Genomic DNA, 21,535 nt, shown 5'->3' with positions numbered 1-21,535 from the left:
TGCCACATCCTCCTAAATTCCACTGCTTTGACGTTTTTCTCTAGAAACGCCCCCGGTTTGGGCACCGCAGGACAAAGCCACAGGAGGCAGATAGGGCTGGCGGGCTGGGCAGTGGGAAGCATCGTGTGCCGCCCCCCCCCCCGCGACCCCCCCAAGCCAGGCACTGCCGCAGCTGAACTTCATCTTCTTTATTCGCCCTCAGATTAGGCAGTGACGCCCCTTCCATGGACCAGCACGGCCTCGGCACGGGTCCCAGTGCAGGGGACTGGGGAGAGACATCAGGGCAACCCCAGGCTTCTCTGAGTCCCGCGACTCAGTTTCCCCACCTGTGAAAGGTGTGGGGACCACAGGGGTTGCTGACCCAGGCGGCTGGGGAGCGATGACCGGGGCAGGTTGATGGGGGGACCCAAATGCCAAACCCTGCTACCCATTCCCATACCCACATTATCCCACCCCCCCCCAAAAAAAAAAATTAAGATTGGGGTGTTCTCCTCCTAGCCAGCAGTCCCCCACTCCCTCCCCCCGACTCGGAGCACCCCCAATTTATTTTCAGGGGAACTGCATCCCACGGAACATCCTTGCCTTGCTGCCACCCTCTTCCCAAGGCACCCACTCCTTGGCTGGGCCCTTGGAAGCAATAAATAATGCGGGGGGGGTCCCAGCAGCGGGGGGTGGCCGAGAAGGGCGTGGGGTGCAGAGTCCAGCGGGGGTCCGAGGACACCCCGGGGTCAGAGCGAGGCTGTCCCGTTGGGGAGCTGGCCTGGCCTGTGGTCCTTGCGTGCGGGCAGGGGGGATGCGGGGGGCTCGTCCTCCTCGGGGGGCGGATCTGTCTCAGTGTTGGAGGGCTCTCCCGAGCCGTGATGGCCGTTCTCGGGGCTGTAGAAGAAGGAGAGGGTGCGGAAAGCAGGCGCCATGTGGTCCTTGATGCGCTCCAGGAGCTGGACGAAGGAGGGGCGCTGGCGTGGGTTCTGCTGCCAGCACAGGCACATCAGCTCGTGGCTGTGGAGAGAGGGCACCTGCTGGCTTTGGGGGGGCTCCCAAAAGCCCTCCCAGCACCGCAGAGAGCAGGATTCCCCCCCGGCAGCAGGGTGGGGGGGCGCCCCCCAGCACTCACAGCTTGTCGGGGCAGTTCTCGGGCCGCTCCAGGATGCCGTTGTCCATGACAAAGCGCAGGACCTGCTCGTTGGACATGCCCTGGTAGGGCTGCTCGGCCAGCGTGGCGATCTCCCACAGCACCACCCCGAAGGACCTGCCGGGGCACCGCTGCTCAGCCGGGGGGATCCCCAAATCCCCCCGGCTCTGCCCAGCCCAGCACCTACCAGACGTCAGACTGCGTGTTGAAGATGCCGTCCTTGAGCGCCTCGGGGGACATCCAGCGCACGGGGAGCAGCCCCTTGCCCCCCTTCCGGTAATAATCCGTCTCATAGATATCCCGGGTCATGCCGAAATCTGGCGGAGGAGGAAGAGGAGGAGGAGGAAGGCGTGAGCAGCAGGAGACACAGGGCTGGCACGGCCTGCCCGCCGCTGCCCACCCACTGGTGGATCATGCCCTTTGCTGGCCCAGAGATGGGGCAGCTGAGAGTGCTTTAAAAACTTTTATTCTATTTTATTTTATTCTATTTTATTCTATTTTATTTTATTTTATTCTATTTTATTCTATTTAAAAACTTTTATTCTATTTTCAGTCTCATACAAAGGGTGAGACAATACAGGTGTTGTAATTCATGCCATTACAATCAGAAGCTAATGATTTCTTAATTACAATACTCTCTAAGTGTTTTTTGGCCTATCAGCTTTAGCTACACTATGTTGTAAATGCCTTACAGCTAATCATCTAAAATTACTCTTCGTGGGTCCTACTACAATGCACGTTCATGATTCTATTTCTCTAAAGTATCTAGTCTTTCATGTAAGGCTATCTTTTGAAACTTGTTTCTAGTTCAATTTTTCTCTCAACAATGCCTGTCTTATTCTGTGGTATTTCTAAGTCAGTTTCTTATCTCAAGGTTTGCATACAGATACGTGCTATGTGAGTCTTCTCACAGATTCGCAGAATCACAAGGTTGGAAGAGACCTTAAAGATCATCGAGTTCAACCCCTGCCCTAACACCTCAACTCAACCCTGGCACCCAGTGCCACATCCAGCCTTAAACACCTCCAGGGATGGTGACTCCACCACCTCCCTGGGCAGCCATTCCAGAACTTTATCACTCTTTCCATTAAAAACTTCCTCCTAATATCCAACCTAAATTTTCCTTGGTGCAGCTTGAGACTGTGTCCTCTGGTTCTGTCAGTTCCTGGAGAAAGAGACCAACCCCACCTGAGTACAGCCACCTTTCAGGGAGTTGTAGAGAGTGATGAGGTCACCTCTGAGTCTCCTTTTCTCCAGGCTAAACACCCCCAGCTCCCTCAGTGGTTCCTCACAGGGTTTGCGTTCCGAGTCCCTCACCACCCTCGTTGCCTCCTCTGGACACACTCAAGCATCTCAACGTCCTTCCCAAACTGAGGGGCCCAGAACGGGACACAGTTTTGTCAGGTTCTGAGAATTTTCTAAACATCTATTTCTCACACCCACCTCCAATCTTGACGGTGAAGTCCTCGGACACCATGCAGTTGCGGGCAGCCAGGTCCCGGTGCACGAACTTGTTGGCGCTGAGGTAGGCCATGCCGTCGGCGATCTCCCCCGCCATCTGGATCATGTCCTTGAGCGACGGCGGTGGCAGCCCGGGGTTGTTCTGCACCGTGCACAGGGTCAGGGCTGGGGCAGGGCCACGCCAGGACCCCCCTGGACACGGCGTGAGGGTCCCTTCTCCCGGCGCCTGACCAGCCCCTCACCTCGGCTTCAGGCCTGAGTGAGCGCAGGTAGCTCTTCAGATCCCCACGTGTCATCAGCTCCATGATGACCAACGCTGGCTGGCCCTGGGATACCACGCCGAGCAGACGGACCTGCAGGGACAAAGAGGGCTGGCATGTGAGTGGCCAGACCCGCCATGCCCCCTCCCTCCCCCTCAGCTGCCCACCTACCACGTGGTGGCACTTGAAGGCTTTCATGACAGAGGCCTCGTTGAGGAACTCGATGCGCTCCCGCATGGTGGCCAACTCGTTGACTGTCTTCAGGGCCACCTTGGTCTCCTCTCCCTCCGTGACCAGCCCCAGCGCCACCCCCTCATACACCATCCCAAAGGAGCCCTGTCCCAGCTCCCGGATCACTGTGATCTTCTCCCGGGACACCTCCCACTCATCAGGCATGTACACTGTGGGGTGAGTGGGGATCACCCCATCCCCATCACTGTGACTAACCCCATCTGCATCGCCATCCTCATCTCCATGTCATCACCCTCCTCCTCCCTGTCCCCATTCCCATCTCCATCCCATTCCCATCCTCGTCTCCATCCCATCCTCATCCTCATCTCCACCCCTTTCTCATTCCCATCTCCAGCTCATCACCATCCTCCTCCCTGTCCCCACCCCATCCCCATCTTGATCTTCATCCCATTCTCATTCCCATCTCCATCCCATCACCATCCTCCTCCCTGTCCCCATCTCCTGCCATTCCCATTCCCTTTCCCTTTCCCATTCCCTTCTCCATCCCATCATCTCCATTCCATCACCATCCTCCTCCGTGTGCCCATCCCCATCCCATTCCCATTCCCACCTCCATCTCCATCCCCATCATCTCCATCTCCATCTCCATCTCCATCTCCATCTCCATCTCCACCCCCATACTCATCTCCATCCCATCCCATCCCATCCCATCCCATCCCATCCCATCCCATCCCATCCCATCCCATCCCATCCCATCCCCATCCCCATCCCATCCCATCCCATCCCATCCCCATCCCCTCCAGCGTGACCCCAGCACAGAAAGGGCTCGGTGGCCCTTTGGGGTGGCCCCTGCCTGTCCCCACATCCCCACGTACTGTCCGAGGCGCTGAAGTACTCGGGGTTGACGGAGGCGTAGAGCGTCCCGCTGGGGTACCCGTCGTTGTTCCTGTCGGGGTGGGCAGCGCTCGGAGCTGCCGCCTCCCCCCAGCCCTTCCCAGGCCTGGTTCGGCCAGACCCCGCCCCAGCCCAGCCCCGGGGGTGCAGGGGGGTCGTTACCTCTTCTTGTTGTAGAAGAAGACAAAGACGGCCAGGCAGGAGATGAGCAGCATGAGCACCACAGGCGTGACGGTGAGCAGCACGTAGAAGCTGCTGGACTCCTCCTCGGCTGCCAGGAGCAGGCGGCCATGCAGCGGGGTGTGGGCACTCATCCCACCTCACACGGGACACCTGTCCCACACCACCCCTGGGCCGGAGAGGGGGAGCCTCCCGCTCCCCAGACCAGCAGCACCCTCTGATCCCCGTGTGCCCCTGTCCCAGAGCACCCCTCAATCCTCCAGATCCCCCCAGTTTATCGGCAGACCCTTCTGTCCCAGCGTCCCACTCCAGCAGCATCCCCCACTCCCCCAGCTCCTCAATCCAGCTGCATCCTCGGATGAAGGATGGGAAGAAGACCAGCCTGGCTGAGCAGAGGCTGGAACTCAGGGAGAAAGGAGAGGCTCTGATTTTTGGAAGAGAGGGCAGGAAGTTCAGGAGGATCTGAGGGAGCTCAGGACAAGAATGAAAATTAGAAGGGCCAAAACCCAGCTAGAACTGAATCTGCCATAAGAGACAATAAAAAATGCTTCTATCAACCCATTAGTACCCAAGGGAGAGCTGAGAAGAAAGTGAGTGCTGGGCACTGCTGAAGGACATCAAATCCTGGGGTCAGTTTTGGGCCCCACATGACAAGAAAGGGGGGCTGGAATGTGACCAGAGAAGGGATCAGAACTGGGGAGGGGTGTGGAGCACCAGGAGCACCTGAGGGGGGTGGGGGGGCTCAGCCTGGAGAAAAGGAGGCTCAGGGGGGACCCTGTGGCTCTGCACAACTCCCTGACACAGGGGACAGCCAGGAGGAGGTCAGGAGGGAACAGGGACAGGACCAGAGGACGTGGCCTCAAGCTGCACCAGGGACTGGATATTGGGGAAAACTGGAAAGCACTGGAGCAGGCTGCCCAGGGCACTGGTGAAGTCTTTGTCCCTGGGGGGATTTAAGAGATTTGTGCATGTGGCACTTGGGGACATCGGCTAGAGACAGCCTTGGCAGTGCTGAGAGAGCAGTTGGACTCGCTGGTGTTGGAGGCCTTTTCCAACCTTCTGTGATGCTCCAGTGTCTCAGGCCAAGATCATCCCTCAATCCCTCAGCTTCCCAGTCCAGCAACAACTCCCAGCTTCAGCAGCCAGGCCCAGCAGCATCCCCTGACCCCACAGGTCCCATCCCAGCAGCACAGCCCAAATCCCCAGTGAGCCCCAGCGCCCCGACCCCACAGCTGCCCCCTCCCTGCCCACCATGTCCCTGCTGATGTCCCCCTGTCCCCCGCAGGTACCTGGCCCCAGGATGTAAAACTTGACCAGCCCCGTCCACGAGCCGTTGCCAGCCAGCGAGGTGGCCCGGACCTTGGCTGAGTAGTTCCCCGGCTGGAGCAGAGCCAGGTGGACACCCCCATACTTGGAGTAGCGGTGGCGTGAGACACACACAACAGTGGTGACCTCCTGGAGGGGACAACGTGGGGGTGGCAAAGGGGTTTCATCCCTCCCAGCCATGTGTAAGCCTTGGGAGAGAGATGGGATGGGATGGGATGGGATGGGATGGGATGGGATGGGATGGGATGGGATGGGATGGGATGGGATGGGGATGGGGATGGGGATGGAGATGGAGATGGAGATGGAGGTGGAGATGGAGATGGAGATGGAGATGGAGATGGAGATGGAGATGGAGATGGAGGTGGAGGTGGAGGTGGAGATGGAGATGGAGATGGAGATGGAGATGGAGATGGAGATGGAGATGGAGGTGGAGGTGGAGATGGAGATGGAGATGGAGGTGGAGGTGGAGGTGGAGGTGGAGGTGGAGGTGGAGGTGAAGATGGAGATGGAGATGGAGATGGAGATGGAGGTGGAGGTGGAGGTGGAGATGGAGATGGAGATGGAGATGGAGATGGAGGTGGAGGTGGAGATGGAGATGGAGATGGGGATGGAGGTGGAGGTGGAGATGGAGATGGAGGTGGAGGTGGGTGCTGTGCCCCTGTAACCAGATCTGGCAGGGCTGGGCAGGGGATGCCACAGGGTGTTCTCACCTCACTCTCCCGGCTGTACTTAATCTCATACTTGAGGATGAGCCCATTGGGGTTCCTGGGCTCTTCCCAGCGCAGCAGGACACTGTTCTTGCCAGCCGGCTCCCACGTGACGTTGCCAGGAATGTTGTCAGCTTGCACTGGGGAGAGGCACAGAGGGAGTCAGCTCCTGGGGGCATCGCCCGCGCCCCAGCCCGCTGCCAATCCCCCGTCTCAACAGCATCCCAGCACGGCCAGGGCGGGGTTTGGAAGGGCTGGGGACGCACGCTCGGGCATGGTCCTGGCGAAGACGAAGGTGGCAGCGCTGCAGCCCACGGTGTGCGCGGCGTGGTTGCAGGCGTGGATGTCGATGCGGTACTCGGTGAAGTGGCGCAGCCGCGACAGCACCGCCCGGTCACGCACCACCTTGTCCTCAAAGATCTGGAAGTCAGGCTTGGGCTCGCCTCCGGGGCGGCTCGGGGCCAGCGGCTCTGCCGAGGAGGCGTTGGCCGGGGATGTGACGGCCACCACGTCCCTGCGCTGCTTTGGGGTCCTGCAGGACGTGGGGACAGGAGGTGGTGGGGAGTCGAGGCGCCGGGATTGTCCCCCAGAATTGATCAGGGGAGGGGAGATCCCCCAGGCTGGTGCAGTCCCAGCTCACCTCTGTGGGTTCTTATTGATGGATGTCACCTTCCAGGGTGGCCTGAGAGAGCGGGAAATCAGTTAAAGGGTCTGCCAGGAGCAGCCGCTGGGCCCCCCCCACCCAGGCAGACCCACGCACCCAGCTTGAGGGAGCCCCCCAAAGCAGGGACCCCCCCAGATGGCACCTGGGGATGGTGATGGAATTGTGGAGGAAGTTCTCAAACTTCTTCTGGAAGGACTCGGCCTCGCCCTCCATGCGGAGCTGCCCGTCAGTGGGGCGGCAGGGGCAGCACCTCTCCTCCGCATCCTGCTCCCCCTCGGGACCATCCCCAAACCCGAAACGCGTGTCTGCGCTGCTGGTGGGCAGCTTCAGGCCTGTGGGCAGCAACGGGCAGGGCTGGCAGAGCCTGGCTCAGCAGCACCATCCTGGTTCTGCTGGTGTCCTTGGCTGCTGTGCTGCCCCTGCCCTGCCCAGCCTCACCTTTGTGGCAGTAGTCGTTGATGTAGAGCTCCATGTCCTCGGCCAGCTGCTGCCACAGCACCAGGTAGTAGATGATGTTGCCGTTGCGCTGCGTGGGCGGCTTCCACCGCACCACGATGTGGGAGGAAGAGTTGGACATGGAGATGACGTCCCGGGGCACCGTCGGGGCTGGGATGACACGGGGGTGGGTCAGTCTTTCCTGGGTGCAGGGGGGGGTCCACCACGGGCATGGCCAGCCCCCTGCCAGCCCCTTACCCGCTGGCATGGTGCGGATGTAAACCACCTCGCTCTGTGCCCCGTAGTTGCGTCCTTCCTCGGCCGTGGTGAGGGTGATGGCGCGCACGAAGATGGCGTACTGGGTCCAGGGACGGAGGTTGAGCAGCGTCACCCCTGGCTCCTGCTCGCTGCTCAGGGGCAGATCCACATCCAGCACGTTCCAGCTCTGGGCCCCACAGGCGTCCTGCCCCACGTACTCTGACACGTTCTGGAAGGGTCTGTCCCACAGCAGGCGTCAGGGAGGGTCCCGGCAGCGTCCAGCAGGGACAAAGGACACCACAGGCTAGCATTCCCAAGCCCTCCACAGTGGGGACAAGACGGAGCACTTACGACTCCTTGTAGTAGACAATGAAGCTGAGGAGGTCCCGGTACTCGGGGGCCGGTACCGCTCCCACTTGAGGAAGATGCGATCGGACTCGGTGACGTTGGAGATGAAGCGCAGGGTCTGGGTCTTGCCTGCGGGGAGGAGGCAGGGCTCAGGCAGAGGGTCATGGCACTGCTGGTTGTCCCCGTCCCCGTACTCACAGGACGCCCGGTCCCCATTGGTGCGGGGGTTGATCTCCGCCTTGTTCTGCCGGCCCTTGGTGCCTGTCACCTCCTCCATGCGATAGATCTCGGCCAGGCACAGCTTGGGATTGAATGCAAAGTACATCTTGCCCACAGGGATGGAGAGGATGTGGTGGCTCCAGTCCCAGAGCTGCTGCAGGTTCTGGTTGTCCAGGACGTACAGGGTGTAATTCCTGGGGGAGGAGATGTGGATGGAGGCAGTGGGCAAGGGCACCTGCAGGGCCACATGTCCCCCCCCAAACCCACACCATCCTCACCCATCCACCATGGAGTCACCACGGATCAGTTTGAGGTTCTTGAAGAAGGACAAGGAGACGAGGGCGAAGGAGTGTTTGATCTTCAGGAAGCCCGTGATGGTCTCAATGAGCCCCAGGCTGCTCTGCAGCTCCGAGGCCAGGTTATCTGGGAATGACACACTGCGTGAACTCAGGGAGAGGGGCACCTCCCCATTAATTCTCTCTGCAAGGGAAAGCACCCCCTTCCTCCAGCCCCTGCCCTTCGCAGCAGCTCTCCCACCCGGGGTGGGTTTGGCGGGGCCAGCTCCAGCACTCACAGCCCCGGCGGATGTTGAGGATGAGGTTCCCCTCGACGAGGGTGCAGCCCCCCAGCTCCTGCGCCGCCTGCATCGAGTCGATGGTCTTGGTGCCCACCTTGCACTCCTTGGGACACAGCCCCTCGCACTTGTGGCAGAACATGCTGCGGGCAGGGTGACAGTGACGGGACGTGAGCCGGGCGGCGTGCCACCACCGTGCCCGTGCTGGGGCACTGGGGCCGCCCGCACCTGCTCTCGTTCCTGGTGTATCCCGAGGGACACTCGGACAGGCACTGCCGCTGGTGGATGACGAACTTGGAGGCGTCGCGGGGGTTGTCGGAGACCTTGCGGAGGCTGGCGCAGTACTCGGCGGTGACGCAGCGCCAGCCCTCGTACTCGTAGGTGCGGGGCGGGCACGAGGGCAGGCAGTGCCCGTTGAAGTGGAAGTGGCGGCAGGCGACGCAGGCCCGTCTGTCGTGGGGGCGGCCGCAGCCCCCCAGGCACTCAGCGTGGCAGCACTCGCCCGCTGCCGTGCACGCCGAGCCCGCGCCGCACGGGCACACTGAGAGGGGAGACACGGCACGTGGGCACAGAGCCCAGCCTCGGGCTGCACAGCTCGGGACTGGGGTCGGGAGGGAGAGGAGAGAGCTGGGAAGGGCTCGGGGGGCTGCTGGCATCCTCCAGGGCTGGGGGAAAACAGGAGTGAGGGTGGGGTAGAGAGACAGACGGAGGGATGGACGGTGGGATGAAGGGATGCAGGGAGGGAGGCACGTGGGGATGGATTCAGTGATGGAGGAACTCAGGGATGGAGGGAGGGAGGGATGGTGGGATGAAGGGAGGAACGTGATGCAGGGACAGAAGGAGGACTGCTGGGATGAGGGGATGCAAGAATGGAGGGAGAAAGGGGGGGATGCATGTGGTGTTATAACAGATGGAGGTATGCAGTGAGGGATACAGGGATGGGCTGATGGAGGCACGGCAGCGCTGACGGAGGGGTGCCCAAAGGGATGAAGGAACGGATGGACGGCCAGGTGACGAGTGGCTGGCCAGGCAGGTGGGTTGATGAGTGGCTGAGCGAGCAGCCGGATGGGTGGATGAGGGGCTGCATGGAGGGACAGCAGGATAGATGGATGGACAAGGTGGGGCTCGGCCCACGCTGAACCCCATCTGCCCAGTGCAGCCAGGCCGGGGCCGCAGCCGAGGTTGCAGCCCTGATAAGGATCTGTGTTTATAGTACATATTTCATTACCAGCTCTCCTGTTTACAGAAAACGTGCTCAGGAGGGGCCTGTATTTACCTCGCCGCTGGGAAAACACAGCAGCCGGGAGCTGGCCTCTCCTCGGAGGATGATACAGCACGGATCTGGTTACCCCACCGTGCTGCCTGCACAGCACCCTCCCAGCAGCAGCGGAGCCACAGCCACTCGCCGGGCCTGCCATTCCCAGGTGGCTCCACCAGCCTCCTCCAGTGCCCTCCCGGTTTGCCCCACAGTGCAAACCAGCACCATCCCAGAGAAGCAGCACAACCACGCCCCGTGCCACCGGCACCCACCTTTCTGGCAGTAGCTGGAGGTCCAGCAGCGATAATCCAGCTGTCCGTTGACGCTGGTCTGCACGCACGGCTTCTCCACATCCAGGATGCCCGGGCAAACGTCGGCACACTCTTCAGCCAACTTATTGCCCACGATGTAGGTGTTGTCCCCGGTGTCGGGCAGCAGCAGCCCCCAGTCGATGGTGGAGAGGTGGCAGAGCTCCTGGTTGCGCTCGATGCGCACCGAACCGCGCAGGATGTGGCCCAGGCTGTGCAGCCCCACGTCCCGCAGGTGCGGCATCTCGAAGATGACTAAGGCGTAGCTGAAGAAGAGGTTGGTGCCGCGGATGACGGAGAGGTTGGGGAAGAGATCCCGCAGGCTCTCCAGCCCGTAGACACGGAAAAGGAGCAGGTACTCTGTGATCATGAGCAGGCGAGGGAAGCTGAGCCCCCGAAAGTCCTCAGCGCCCGTGGTGAACATCAGCAGGATCTGCAGGTTGCCTTCGATGATGGAGCAGTTCTCCAGCTTCCGCAGCTGGGAGACGTCGTTGCGGATGTCCATGCTGCCGCAGACTGGGGTGGCGAGAGGGGGACCCCATGGGCAGCAGCAGGGACGGGGCAGCTGCCCCCCACCCCCGCCCAGGCACCCCCCAGGCGATGCTCGGGGGGGGTTTAATATCCTGGTGCTGCCTGTCAAGCGTGGCTGGAATTGGTTTGGGCGGCCGGGGAGACGCGAGCGGCTCTGGCAGCAGCCGGCGCACCGCGGCTCTCCGGGGCACGGCGCGTCCGTCAGCAGTGATGCTAACGAGGCCTGGCAGGCTGCCATGCCCCATGTCAGCCCCAGAATCATGTCCCAGCCCTGGGGGAAGCTGTCTGGGGGTGCTTTTCCCCTTCCCCAGGTTGTGGGGCAGCTGTGGGTGCTCACGGATCTCCCCACTGACCGTTACCCAGTGAGTGGCAGCTCCAGCAAGGTTGTCCCCATCAACTCCCCCTCGTGCCCAGACAGGTAATGGTGCACACCAGGCCACCACAGGTGTCCATGTGGCACTGTCCCAGCCCCACATTGGCTGTCCTGGAGCTTTTCAACCCAGCAATGGGCAGCATGAGCCCCCAGCACCTCCTGCTTCCTGATCCTGGGATCAGGCATGCTAAAGCCAGACTAAGCAAAGAGCTTCCCACCAACAGCACCCCCAGCCAGAAACCAGGTCCAGGTCCTGGAGGGGATCAGGCGTGTGGTTCACCCCTCATCTGTCTCCTGCCAGCCTGGGCTAGTGGCTCGTGGCCACGTCCTTGTGACCTCATGCCAGGTGGCAATTTTCCCCTCTTGGTGTCACCCATGAACCGTGGGCACTGTGGCTCTGGCAGCTGCCCATAGCCCCTCACCCCAGCTTCAGCCCCTCACCCAGAGCCCTGTCCCCTCCCTCTGTCCCTCTGTCCCCCTGCAGGACCGGCCCTGAGCGCAGCACCAAGCCCGAGGGTTGCAGCCCCCGCTGCCACCATCGCCTCCCTGACCTTGCAAAGTCCCCCCGTAAGGGGAGGGGGTCCCCCGTGCCCCTGGCAGCACAGACAGAGGACAGGGGTGCCAGGTGCGAGCTGGCACAGTGACCTGCGTCCCTTTGGGCAGCTCTCGGGTGTTTCATCCTCTTCCTCCATCGCTCCCATCCCCCAGCACAGCCCCTCGGTGACTGGGGAAACTGAGGCACGGGGTGGCAGGGAGAGGGGAAGGCAGGACAAATGACAGACCCTCCTCGTACCCCCAGCTGTCCCCTGTTGTGGCCATGAGACCCAGGACCCACAGCTGCCCCCTGCCCACCATGGCACCCCCTCTCCTGCCCTTCCCACCCCAGCAGCTCCCGACTCCTGTGACAATTTTCCACCATCCCACTGGGGCTGAGGGACCCATCTCTGGCCAAGCCCCCCCACTCCACTCCCCTCATCCCATCCCAGCAACAGGGGGCTCCCCCTCTCTGCCCCTCCTGCCCAAAACGGGGGGGTCTGCAGCACTGGGGGCAAACCGAGACGGGGAACACGCCAAGAGCTTTGCCTCGGGGTTTGTCTCTTGCAGACCCCCTAGCACAGGCAGCCCCCACCCCAAAACTGCCCCCCCCCGCGTAGCAAGCACCCCCCACCCCGCTCCCAAGCACTTACTTTCGGAGGGAGCCCACACGGGGGGCACTGGGAGGTGGCCAAGGACCAGCAACATCACCCCCAGCCGCGGGGCACGCAGCGCCCTCGGCCCCATCGTCGAGCGGGACCCCCAGGGCCCCGGCCCCGTCCCAGCTCGGGCTCCGCCGCTCGGTGTCGGGCCCCGCTCGCCGCGTCCGGGCGGTACCCGGGGGCCCACGGACCCTGCCCGGAGCCTGCGGCCCCTTCACTTTTGTTTTCGGCTGCCGCACACAAAATATTTAGCCTGACAACTGTCAGGGCCAGGGCCAGGGCATGTTTGGGAAATAGAGAGGGGGAAAACAGGGCGGCCCCCCCGCGCCGGCGTGGGTGGGAAGGGAGAACTGCCTCTTGCCTCAGTTTCCCCAGCCAGAGCGGGAGGTTCCAAGTCTCTCTGGCAGGGGGATGCCAGGAAAGCAGCCAGCAACCCCTGGGACAGCACAGAAGGGACAACTTAAGGGTCACTCTGCCTCGCAGGGTGAATCTGGGGTGCCAGGAGCCCACAGAAGAGCAGGCCTGCAGTGAGGGAGGAAGCTGCGGGCACTCAGCACCTGCCCGGCTGTGAGGAGCCATCCCTAAGGGGAAGGGGAAGCAGGAGAAGAGGATAGAGGAGGAGGAGGTGACATTTATTTTTCTCATTAGGACAAAGCAGGGAGGAGGGTCCCAGCCCTGGGCAAAAGCTGGGGGCAGGAGTGGGGTGCTGATGCCCCAGTGACCCTCCAACACACGGAACCAGGAGCTGGACAGTGCCCCTGCCCCCTGGGATGGGGCGATGATGGGGGGACCCCCAAGGCTCCTCTCGCGGAGGTCCTGGCTTTTTCTGGGAGGAGCTCAGGAGCAGCTGTTTCTCCGCCGGCGCAGCAGAGCGGTGTGGGGGCTCCTCTCCTCCTCCTGGTCGCTCTCACAGCAGCGCTGGGGGCACAGGGGGGGGATGCAGGGCAGGGACAGGACTTCCCCCAGAGCAGAGGGCACAGCACCCCGCCCTGCTCGATGCCCCCCCCATCTCTGGCCAAGCCCCCCACCACACTTCCCTCATCCCATCCCAACAATCGGGGGGGGGGGGGGCGGTCCCACGCTCTGCCCCTCCTGCCCAAAACAGGGGGTCTGCAGCACAGAGGGTACTTCCATAGAGAGAAACCCCCCCCAGATCCCTTCTCCCCCCTCCCCAGCCCATGCTGGGTGGGATCTGGGGGCTCCTGGGGGCTCACCAGCTCCTCGTCCTCCCTCCCGGGGCGGCAGAGCAGCCGCGTGCGGCACAGGCGGTGGCAGGCGGACACGGTGTTGTAGGAGAGCTACAGGGGGACAGGAAGGGAGGGGGTCCGAGGTGGGGGTCCCTCCCCAGATCTACCCCCCCCCCCACCGCAGCGGGGGCTCCCCAGGGGACTCAGGGGTGCTGGGACCCCACGGCCGGGCACCTTCCACTTCCTCCGGGCGTTGAACTTGCGGAAGTTTCTCATGTTGATGGAGGAACGGCTCCGGCTCAGCGCCTGCTTCCTGCTCAGGGGCTGCGGGGGCGAGGACACGGCACTGTCACCGTGTCCCCCCCCCACTCCCAGGGCGTCTGGCAGTCCCCGCTTGTGCCTCTCACCTTGATCCAGGGGTGCCCCAGGCACTCGGCTGCGGTCATGCGGCGCCTGCGGCACAAAGGGAGGCGCTGGGGTCGGGGGTCCCGGCCTCGCACGTCCTCCGTGGGGATGGGGAGGTGGGCATGGTGCTGGTGGGGACAGAGAAGGGAACCAGATGGAAGTGGAGATGGTGGGGATGGAGATGGGGATGGGATGGAGATGGAAACAGAGAAGGGATGGAGATGGGGATGGGATGGGGATGGGGATGGAGATGGAGATGGAGATGGAGATGGAGATGGACATGGAGATGGAGATGGAGATGGAGATGGAGATGGAGATGGAGATGGAGATGGAGATGGAGATGGAGACGGGGATGGAGATGGAAAGAGAGATGGGGATGATGGAGGTGGGGATGGGGATGAAGATGAGGTTGGGGCCAGGATGAGATGAAAATGGGGATGGGGATGATGAAGATGGGGATGGGGATGATGAAGATGAGGATGGGGATGTTGGAGGTGGAGATAACGGAGGTGGAGGTAGGGGCAGAGATGGGGAGGAGATGGAAGGGGTGGGGATGGGGCCTCACTCTGGCTCCTTCACCAGCAGCTGGCGGATGAAGTCCTTGGCCATCTCGGAGGTCTGGCTGAAGCAGCGCTCCTCAAACTCGTAGGCGCCGGCCACGACGTTGGAGAGGGTCTCAGCATCCGTCTCACCCTGGAAGGGGGACAGGCCACTGAGCCTGTGGAGACACAACAGAGCTACTGAGTGCCAGGACAGCACTGGCTCGGCCACCCCAGCACCCATAGCGTCCCTGTGCCTCAGTTTCCCCCAGCCACAGGGAGCATTGCCCCATACTCACAGAATGTAGGTGATGACTCCGATGCTCCTGAAATGCAGAGGTGGGCATCAGGTGCTGCCCTCCCTGGGGCCCCCCATGCCCTGTGGCACCCGGGGGGATCCCTCCCCACCCACCAGCTCAGCCCGTTGCCCCCCCCAGGTCCTGACTCCTCACCACATGTCTGTCGCAGGGCTCAGCGGCTCATAATTGATCACTTCAGGAGCTGGGGGCAAACACAGGGCCAGGGTGGGACGTTAGAGGGACAGGGGGACAGGAGCAGGTCTGCATGCCTGGGGGTCCCATCCCCACCCCTGGCTGAGCAGCCCAGCGGTGCAGGGACCCCCAGGGATGCGCCAGCCCCGTACCGATGTACTGGGGGGTCCCACAGAGGCTCTTGAAGGTGATGCCATCCTCCAGCTGCTGGGCCAGCCCGAAGTCGATGATCTTGATCGAAGGCTTGGGGACATCCTTGTCCTGCAGCATGATGTTCTCGGGCTGTGGGAACAGGGGATGATGGAGGGGTGATGGGGGTCACAGCAGCACCCCGGGAAGCTGAGAAGAGTGGGACCAGGGCTCTGGAGAGGCCTGGCCGTCCTTGGGTCCTCAGGGAGTGAGGATGGGGGGTCCCATGGGCACCTTGAGGTCGAAGTGAGCGATGAGGCGGGCGTGCAGATATTCCACCCCACGCAGGATCTGCCCCAGGAACTCGATGGCCTCCTCCTCTGACAGCATCTCCTTCTCCGCAATGAAGTCGAAGAGCTCCCCACCGCTGATCCTGCGCAGGGTGGGGACAGCAGAGCTCGGCCACCTCCAACACGTGGCACAAAAAGGGGGGCCCCCCCCCTCCACCAGGACCCCACTCACAGCTCCAGGACGAGCACCACCTCGGCTGGGCTGGCGAAGAGCTCGTGGAGCTGGATGATGTTGGGGTGGTGGAGCTGGCGGAGGATGGCGACTTCCCGCCCCACCTGGGCCCGCTCCAGCCCCGGGCGGCCGCCCCGGCCCCGCCGCGTCTTCACAAACTTGGCGGCGTAGAAGGAGCCGGTGCTGCGCTCGCGGCAGAGCCTCACCACGCCGAAGTGGCCACTGCAGCAAGAGCTGGGCTGGGGCACGCCTGGGCTGACCCCGCGCCGGGGGAAGAACCCAGAAATCCGGGCAGCCCTGGGGCTCCGGTGGAGCTGGGCTCTCTGCCGGTGCCCCGCTGAACCTGCCTGCATCCCTGCCTGCCCTGTGTCCACCTGCCTGCGACCTGCTCGCCTGGGGTGGGTCCTGCTCACCTGCCCGGATCCCGCTCACCTGCCCGGATCCCACTCACCTGCCCGGATCCCACTCACCTGCCTGGATCCCGCTCACCTGCCTGAATCCCACTCATCTGCCCGGATCCCACTCACCTGCCTGGATTCCTGCTCACCTTCCTAGATCCCCCTCACCTGCCCGGATCCCACTCATCTGCCTGGATCCCCCTCACCTGCCTGCGACCTGCTCGCCTGGGGTGGGTCCTGCTCACCTGTTCAGATCCCACTCACTGGCCCAGATCCAATTCACCTGCCTGGATTCCTGCTCACCTTCCTGGATCCCGCTCACCTGCCCAGATCCCACTCACATGTTCAGATCCCACTCACTTGCCTGTGACCTGCTCACCTGTGGTGGGTCCCACTCACCTGCCTGGATCCCATTCACCAGCCCAGATCCCTGCTCACCTGCTCAGATCCCCCTGCCCAGCTCCTGCTCACCTGCCCAGATCTTGCTCACCTGCCTGAATCCCACTCACCTGCCTGTGACCTGCTCACCTGTGGTGGGTCCCACTCACCTGCCCAGATCCCCCTGCCCAGCTCCTGCTCACCTGCCCAGCCTCTCCAGCAGCTCATACGTGTCCTCCACGTTGCCCGGGCTTGGGGTGGCTGCCAGGCCCTCGCTCCCCTCGTCCTCCCTGGGCTCAGCCACGTCCTGTGAGGCGGCACCGGGACCTGGCTCAGCCCCTGCCCAGGGCTGTGCCAGACCCGGGGGTGCAGGGAGCCCCTGGGGCACCAGAACCCCCCAGGACCCCCCAAGGGGAATCCCCCCGTGCGGCATCAGGGCCCAGGCCCTGCCCACGTCTTCCAGTTCCCACTAAATTCTAAATTCTTCAGCACGTGGAAACCTGGAGACTTTCACCCCTTGAGAAGGACCTGCAGGAGCTGCTCAGGGGGCTTGGAAAGGGGGCAGGGGCAGGAAGAGAGGGGCTCACAGCAGCCTCCCTCTCCCTCACTGCGCATGGGGTGCAAAATGCAGAGAAAACGCAACATTTGGGTTTGGTTTTGACGTGGATTAATAGGAGATGAAAGCACTGTGAGCTCTGCCCAGTCACTCCCAGCCCCCTGGCAGTGCCCCCCACACCCCCCCCCCTCACCTCACAGGTGCTGTGGCTCACCTGGGCGCTGCCAGGGGCACCCCTCGGCCCCCCCTCAGCCGGGACCTGGCCCCTCTCGGCCATCCCTGCAAGACAAGAAGGGTGAGGGGTGCTCTGGCTCTGCAGGGCAGCTCCTGCAGCGGGGGGACAGGGGTGGCTGCTGTGGGAAGAGAAGAGAAGAGAAGAGAGAAGAGAGAAGAGAGAAGAGAGAAGAGAGAAGAGAGAAGAGAGAAGAGAGAAGAGAGAAGAGAGAAGAGAGAAGAGAGAAGAGAGAAGAGAGAAGAGAGAAGAGAAGAGAGAAGAGAGAAGAGAGAAGAGAAGAGAGAAGAGAGCAGCAGCCCTGACCAAAGTCAGGGAGGAAGGAGGGGCACGGGGGGCTCTGGAGATTCCCCCGCAGCCCGTGGGGGTCCCCGGGGAGCAGAGACCCCCCTGCAGGAGCCTCCAGCCGAGCAGGGGATGCCCGAGGGGGGCTGTGAGCCCGGGCTGGAGCAGTTCCCGGGACACTGAGCCCGGACAAGCTGGGGCAGAGCTGCAGCCCATGGGAAGGTCTCCCACCGGAGAAATCCCTGGAGAAGGGTCTCCCGTGGAAGGCAGGGACCCCACCTTGGCTGAGCAGGGCAGAAACAACCTGTGCTGAACTGCCCGGGCCCCGTTCCCATCTCCCTGGAGGGAGGGAGGGAGGGAGGGATGGTGGGGAAAGATGTTGCTAAGGTTTTACTTTTCATTATCCTGCTCTGATTTGATTAGTAATAAACGCAATTAATTTCCCCAAGCTGAGTCTATTTTGCCGGTGACACTGAGAGGAATGAGGGACTTGTGTTTACCAACAAGCTGTGGGTCTGCTGGTGGATAAAACCAGCACTGAGAGAGTGAAAAGGAATAATGGCAAGGATTCCACTGATTGATGAATGGAAAAAGAGATTTGCTTTTACAGATAAACTGTAGGTTTGCTGATAAATGAAACTGGATATTGAAAGATGAAAGAAACAATGGGGGGAAACCCTAAATTCCATAAGAATTAAGAATTAAAAAGGAGGGGAATTCTTTAGTATCCATTGGTCTCGGGTATTTCAGGAAGTCTGGACCTCTCAAGTACCTCAGAAATGGGGAAAGAGAGAAGGGAAACACAGCCAGGAAATTAGGATAAAAATTGGAGAGACCCCAGGGGAACGCCCCATGGCCTCTCCCTTTGTTCAAATAAAGAAAAAGTTCTCCTCTGTCTCCTTTTTGGACATAAAAAATTCCACAGATTCAGGAAGGTTTGACCTGCAAGCCTTGGAAGGAGCTTGGATTGATGTAAAAATGAACTACGCGGACATTAACTAGAAAAATCGTAAACTTATTTTTCTGTAGTTGTGAGAATATGCCTTAAGCAAGTGAGAAACTGTGTTTGATAAGATGGTGAAGAGTCTATAGCATAGTAATGTGATTTTATAAAGTCGATGTAAAAATTAAATTAAAAGTTAAAAATGGCTGTTAACGTACACAGACATTAAGTAGAAAAATAATAAGCTTATGTTTCTATAATTATAAGTATGAATAGGCCTTAAGTGAGTGAGAAACTGTGTTAGAAAAGATGGTGGAGTCTATAGTCTATAGTATAGTAATGTGATTATATAGAGTTAAAAGTTGATGTGAAAATTAAATTAAAAGCTACAAATTGATAAATAATAAATTGGTAAAAAAATAAATTGGTAAAAAATAAATTGGTAAAAATAAAGTGCACAGACATTAAGTAGAAAAATCATAAACTTATGTTTCTATAATTATAAGTAAGAATATGCCTTAAGTGAGTGAGAAACTGTGTTAGAAAAGATGGTGGAGTCTATAGTGATGTGATTATATAGAGTTAAAAGTTTAAAAGTTATAAGAGAAGTGTGTGTGTATACGTGCAACAGCAGCCTATTGAGTAAAAATAACCACAGTGCAGTAAAATAAAGTTAGAAAAGCAAAATAAACCGTGTTGTGACTGGCTGTTGTAAAATGCAGGTGAACTTAATGGGAAGAATGATGATGTTTGGTTTTATTTTAGAAGGTGGAATGATTTCTTCATTATAACTATGCTATAATACGTTAATGTACTGTAGAAAGGAGGATACTAAAAACTACCTGCTACTTTCTCTAACTACCCACAACTCGTGACCCTGCTCCCCAGAGCCCAGCCACAGCTGGCTCCGATTGGCCACTGGACTCAAACAATCCTCACTAGACTCTAATTAAGTAATTACCACAGGCAAACAATTCTCCAAGCACATTCCACATGAGAAAAACAAGGAGCAGAAATAGAAATTGTTTTCTCTTTCTTCCTCTCTGTGTACTTCTATGAAAAATCCTGAGAGAGAGAGAGAAATGTGCTTGCCACAGCTGGCCACTAAATCAGAAAGTTGTGTATTGTCTTGGAACAAAGAACTTGTGACTGCTTCCAATGCTTGCTCCTCTAAAATCTCACAGCCTCTGAGGCGAATGTTTATCCAAGCAACAAATCGTCCTTAGCCCGGTGACAGCCCCGTGCCCTCCCGGCAGGGGGATGCAGGGCACGGGGACCAGCATCGGGACATTCTGCAAGCCCCGGGGCCACCTCAGCGTCCCCACTTGGTGTCCCCAGGAGCAGGAAGCGTCCTGGGCTGCGGGGTCCAGCAGGAAGGAGATGGGGACGGCGATGCTGGGAAACCGGGGGCATTCCGGAGGGATGGGAGCCCCGCGGGGCCGGGGCCAGCCCTGCCCTGAGGACACGGGCACATCGCTCTGCTGGACGCCGTTCCCAGCCCCATGGGCTGTGCTGCACCAAACAGGGCCTGGGACCCTTTCTGTGCCCCCCCCCGGGGGCCCTGAAGGACGGTCAGAGGTCCCCAAGCCCAGTTCCCCTCCAGCCTCTCCCGCTCCCAGCCCAGCTGTGCCCCCCCTTACCCTCCCCGAGCCTTCCTCCACATGCACCAGCGCTTCTTCCTCACTCCTCAGCCTGCCGGCCAGCACAGGGGACAGCCCCTGCCCACTCTGGCTGTCCCCTGCCCCCCCGGGGCACCCGGCCACGCTCCGCTGGCCCCTGGCACGGCGCGGAGCTGACCCGTGCCCGGGGGCGGCTGCAGCTGAAGCCGGGCCAACCTCCCCGGCCATGTGACATCTGATTGTCCCCTGGGGATGGACACAAGCAGCTGATTCCCCCGCGCCTTGCCAGACACGCCCTGGCATTGTGCTGCTTTTGAAAGGAGGGGAAACTGAGGCACGGGTGGCCACTGGCCCCGGTGGAAAGCGCTGAGCTCCTGTGCAGAACGGGACCCACGGGGGCTGCGGGGGTCTGAGTGTCCTGTCCCACCACCGCTGCCACTCACCAGGAAAAGCAGCCCGGCCTCGGCACTGGCTGCCCAAGAACGAGCTCCCAGCTCAGCATCCAACTTCCAAAAAGCCCCAAACCCCCCCAGCCAAGACCGCCCCCGAACCTGGCGTGTCACGGGGACCTGGGACCCCTCACCTCCAGCTCCAGCCTTCCTCCAGCAGCCCTGGCAGCGCCAGGATCTTCCTCACAGCCGCGGCATTCCCGGGGAGCTGGGGCAGGACCTTTGCCTTCCTCCTCCCGCGGGCTCTTGGGAACACCCCCGGCTGTGAAGAGGAGCCAAAAAAAGTCCTTTTAGGAACAGCTCCGGGTGGCTGCAGCCCCAGCTCCTCGAGGAGCGGTCGGGACGAGCCGCGGGCAGACGATGTCCCCTCTCGCCGCCTCCCCCGTGCCGTTGTGCCGGTGAGGATCGCAAACAGGAAGCCTGGCTGACACCGCCACGCGAAACGTGTGAGGCCGTGGAGGTTTTGGGGAGGGACGGGTTTCTTTAGGTGGAGGCAGCCGGGGGGCACCGGGCAGCGGCACCGGCACCACGCCGGGGTTTGCGGAGGCACCGCACGGCGCAGCCGGCGCGATGGGTGAGCCACACCCAGCCCGAGTCCTCGCCCTAATTCCCAGTCCGTGGGGCGCAGCGGGGTTGGCACTGCTCTCCCTGGGTCCAGCTGGAGCCTGGCACCACCCGGGCCGAGCGTGGCAGCGGGCACGTGGCAGCGCCCCACAGAACGGCCCGGAACAGCCCAGCTCTGGCACCCAGAGGCTGAGGAAGGGGAATGGTGCTGGGTTACACCGTGCCAGGAGTGAATCCTGGCTCACGGGGTGAGCCTGGGCCCATGGAGCCTGCTGTCCCCACGGAGCCTGCTGTCCCCACGGAGCCTGCTGTCCCCTCTGATCTCTGCTGTCCCCACTGATCTCTGCTGTCCCCACTGATCTCTACTGTCCCCTCTGATCTCTGCTGTCCCCACTGATCTCTGCTGTCCCCACAGAGCCTGCTGTCCCCACAGATCTCTGCTGTCCCCTCTGATCTCTGCTGTCCCCACGGAGCCTGCTGTCCCCTCTGATCTCTGCTGTCCCCACTGATCTCTGCTGTCCC

General features: G+C 60.9%; 2 protein-coding genes across 4 annotated transcripts; both read right to left on the bottom strand.

Moving 5' to 3' along the window:
* Positions 1-728: 728 nt before the first annotated feature.
* On the bottom strand, positions 729-12,401 carry INSRR (insulin receptor related receptor). Its single transcript, XM_053966870.1, is given in 23 exon segments — positions 729-999; positions 1,115-1,249; positions 1,320-1,449; positions 2,576-2,735; positions 2,836-2,946; positions 3,025-3,254; positions 3,921-3,991; positions 4,102-4,210; positions 5,409-5,574; positions 6,156-6,292; positions 6,419-6,684; positions 6,793-6,834; positions 6,959-7,148; positions 7,255-7,422; positions 7,510-7,748; positions 7,861-7,903; positions 7,906-7,986; positions 8,056-8,270; positions 8,355-8,499; positions 8,651-8,793; positions 8,879-9,191; positions 10,181-10,732; positions 12,308-12,401. Coding segments are annotated over 23 exon segments (4,011 nt in total).
* Positions 12,402-12,927: 526 nt separating this feature from the next.
* Positions 12,928-20,944, bottom strand: LOC128801238 (death-associated protein kinase 2-like). Of its 3 annotated transcripts, none has more exons than XM_053967015.1 (13): positions 20,584-20,944; positions 17,136-17,200; positions 16,569-16,672; positions 15,590-15,811; positions 15,362-15,500; positions 15,091-15,220; positions 14,900-14,948; positions 14,747-14,773; positions 14,474-14,626; positions 13,911-13,956; positions 13,738-13,827; positions 13,531-13,614; positions 12,928-13,234 (listed from the first exon to the last, which is right to left on the bottom strand). In XM_053967015.1, the coding sequence occupies exons 2-13, from the start codon at positions 17,196-17,198 to the stop codon at positions 13,154-13,156; spliced, it is 1,188 nt and encodes a 395-aa protein (XP_053822990.1). In that variant the 5' UTR covers positions 17,199-17,200; positions 20,584-20,944; the 3' UTR covers positions 12,928-13,153. The 3 variants fall into 3 exon arrangements, with proteins under 3 accessions (XP_053822990.1, XP_053822991.1, XP_053822992.1); XM_053967016.1 differs by lacking the exon at positions 20,584-20,944 and adding an exon at positions 20,022-20,191; XM_053967017.1 differs by lacking the exon at positions 15,590-15,811.
* Between the last annotated feature and the right edge of the window lie 591 nt (positions 20,945-21,535).

This window comes from Vidua chalybeata, chromosome 29, assembly GCF_026979565.1.
Source record: "Vidua chalybeata isolate OUT-0048 chromosome 29, bVidCha1 merged haplotype, whole genome shotgun sequence".
NCBI lineage: Eukaryota > Metazoa > Chordata > Aves > Passeriformes > Viduidae > Vidua > Vidua chalybeata.
The sequence above is the reverse complement of the archived record's forward strand: the minus strand, read 5'-3'. Positions and strand labels throughout refer to the sequence as shown.

Excerpts from the sequence above, each read along its gene's own strand:
- LOC128801238 (XM_053967015.1), bottom strand. The coding sequence starts at position 17,198 with ATGGCCGAGAGGGGCCAGGTCCCGGCTGAGGGGGGGCCGAGGGGTGCC. Across the intron at positions 13,957-14,473 it reads CTGCTGGTGAAGGAGCCAGA|GCGCCGCATGACCGCAGCCG; the intron begins GTGAGGCCCCAT and ends TTTGTGCCGCAG. Across the intron at positions 13,615-13,737 it reads ACGCCCGGAGGAAGTGGAAG|CTCTCCTACAACACCGTGTC; the intron begins GTGCCCGGCCGT and ends GTCCCCCTGTAG.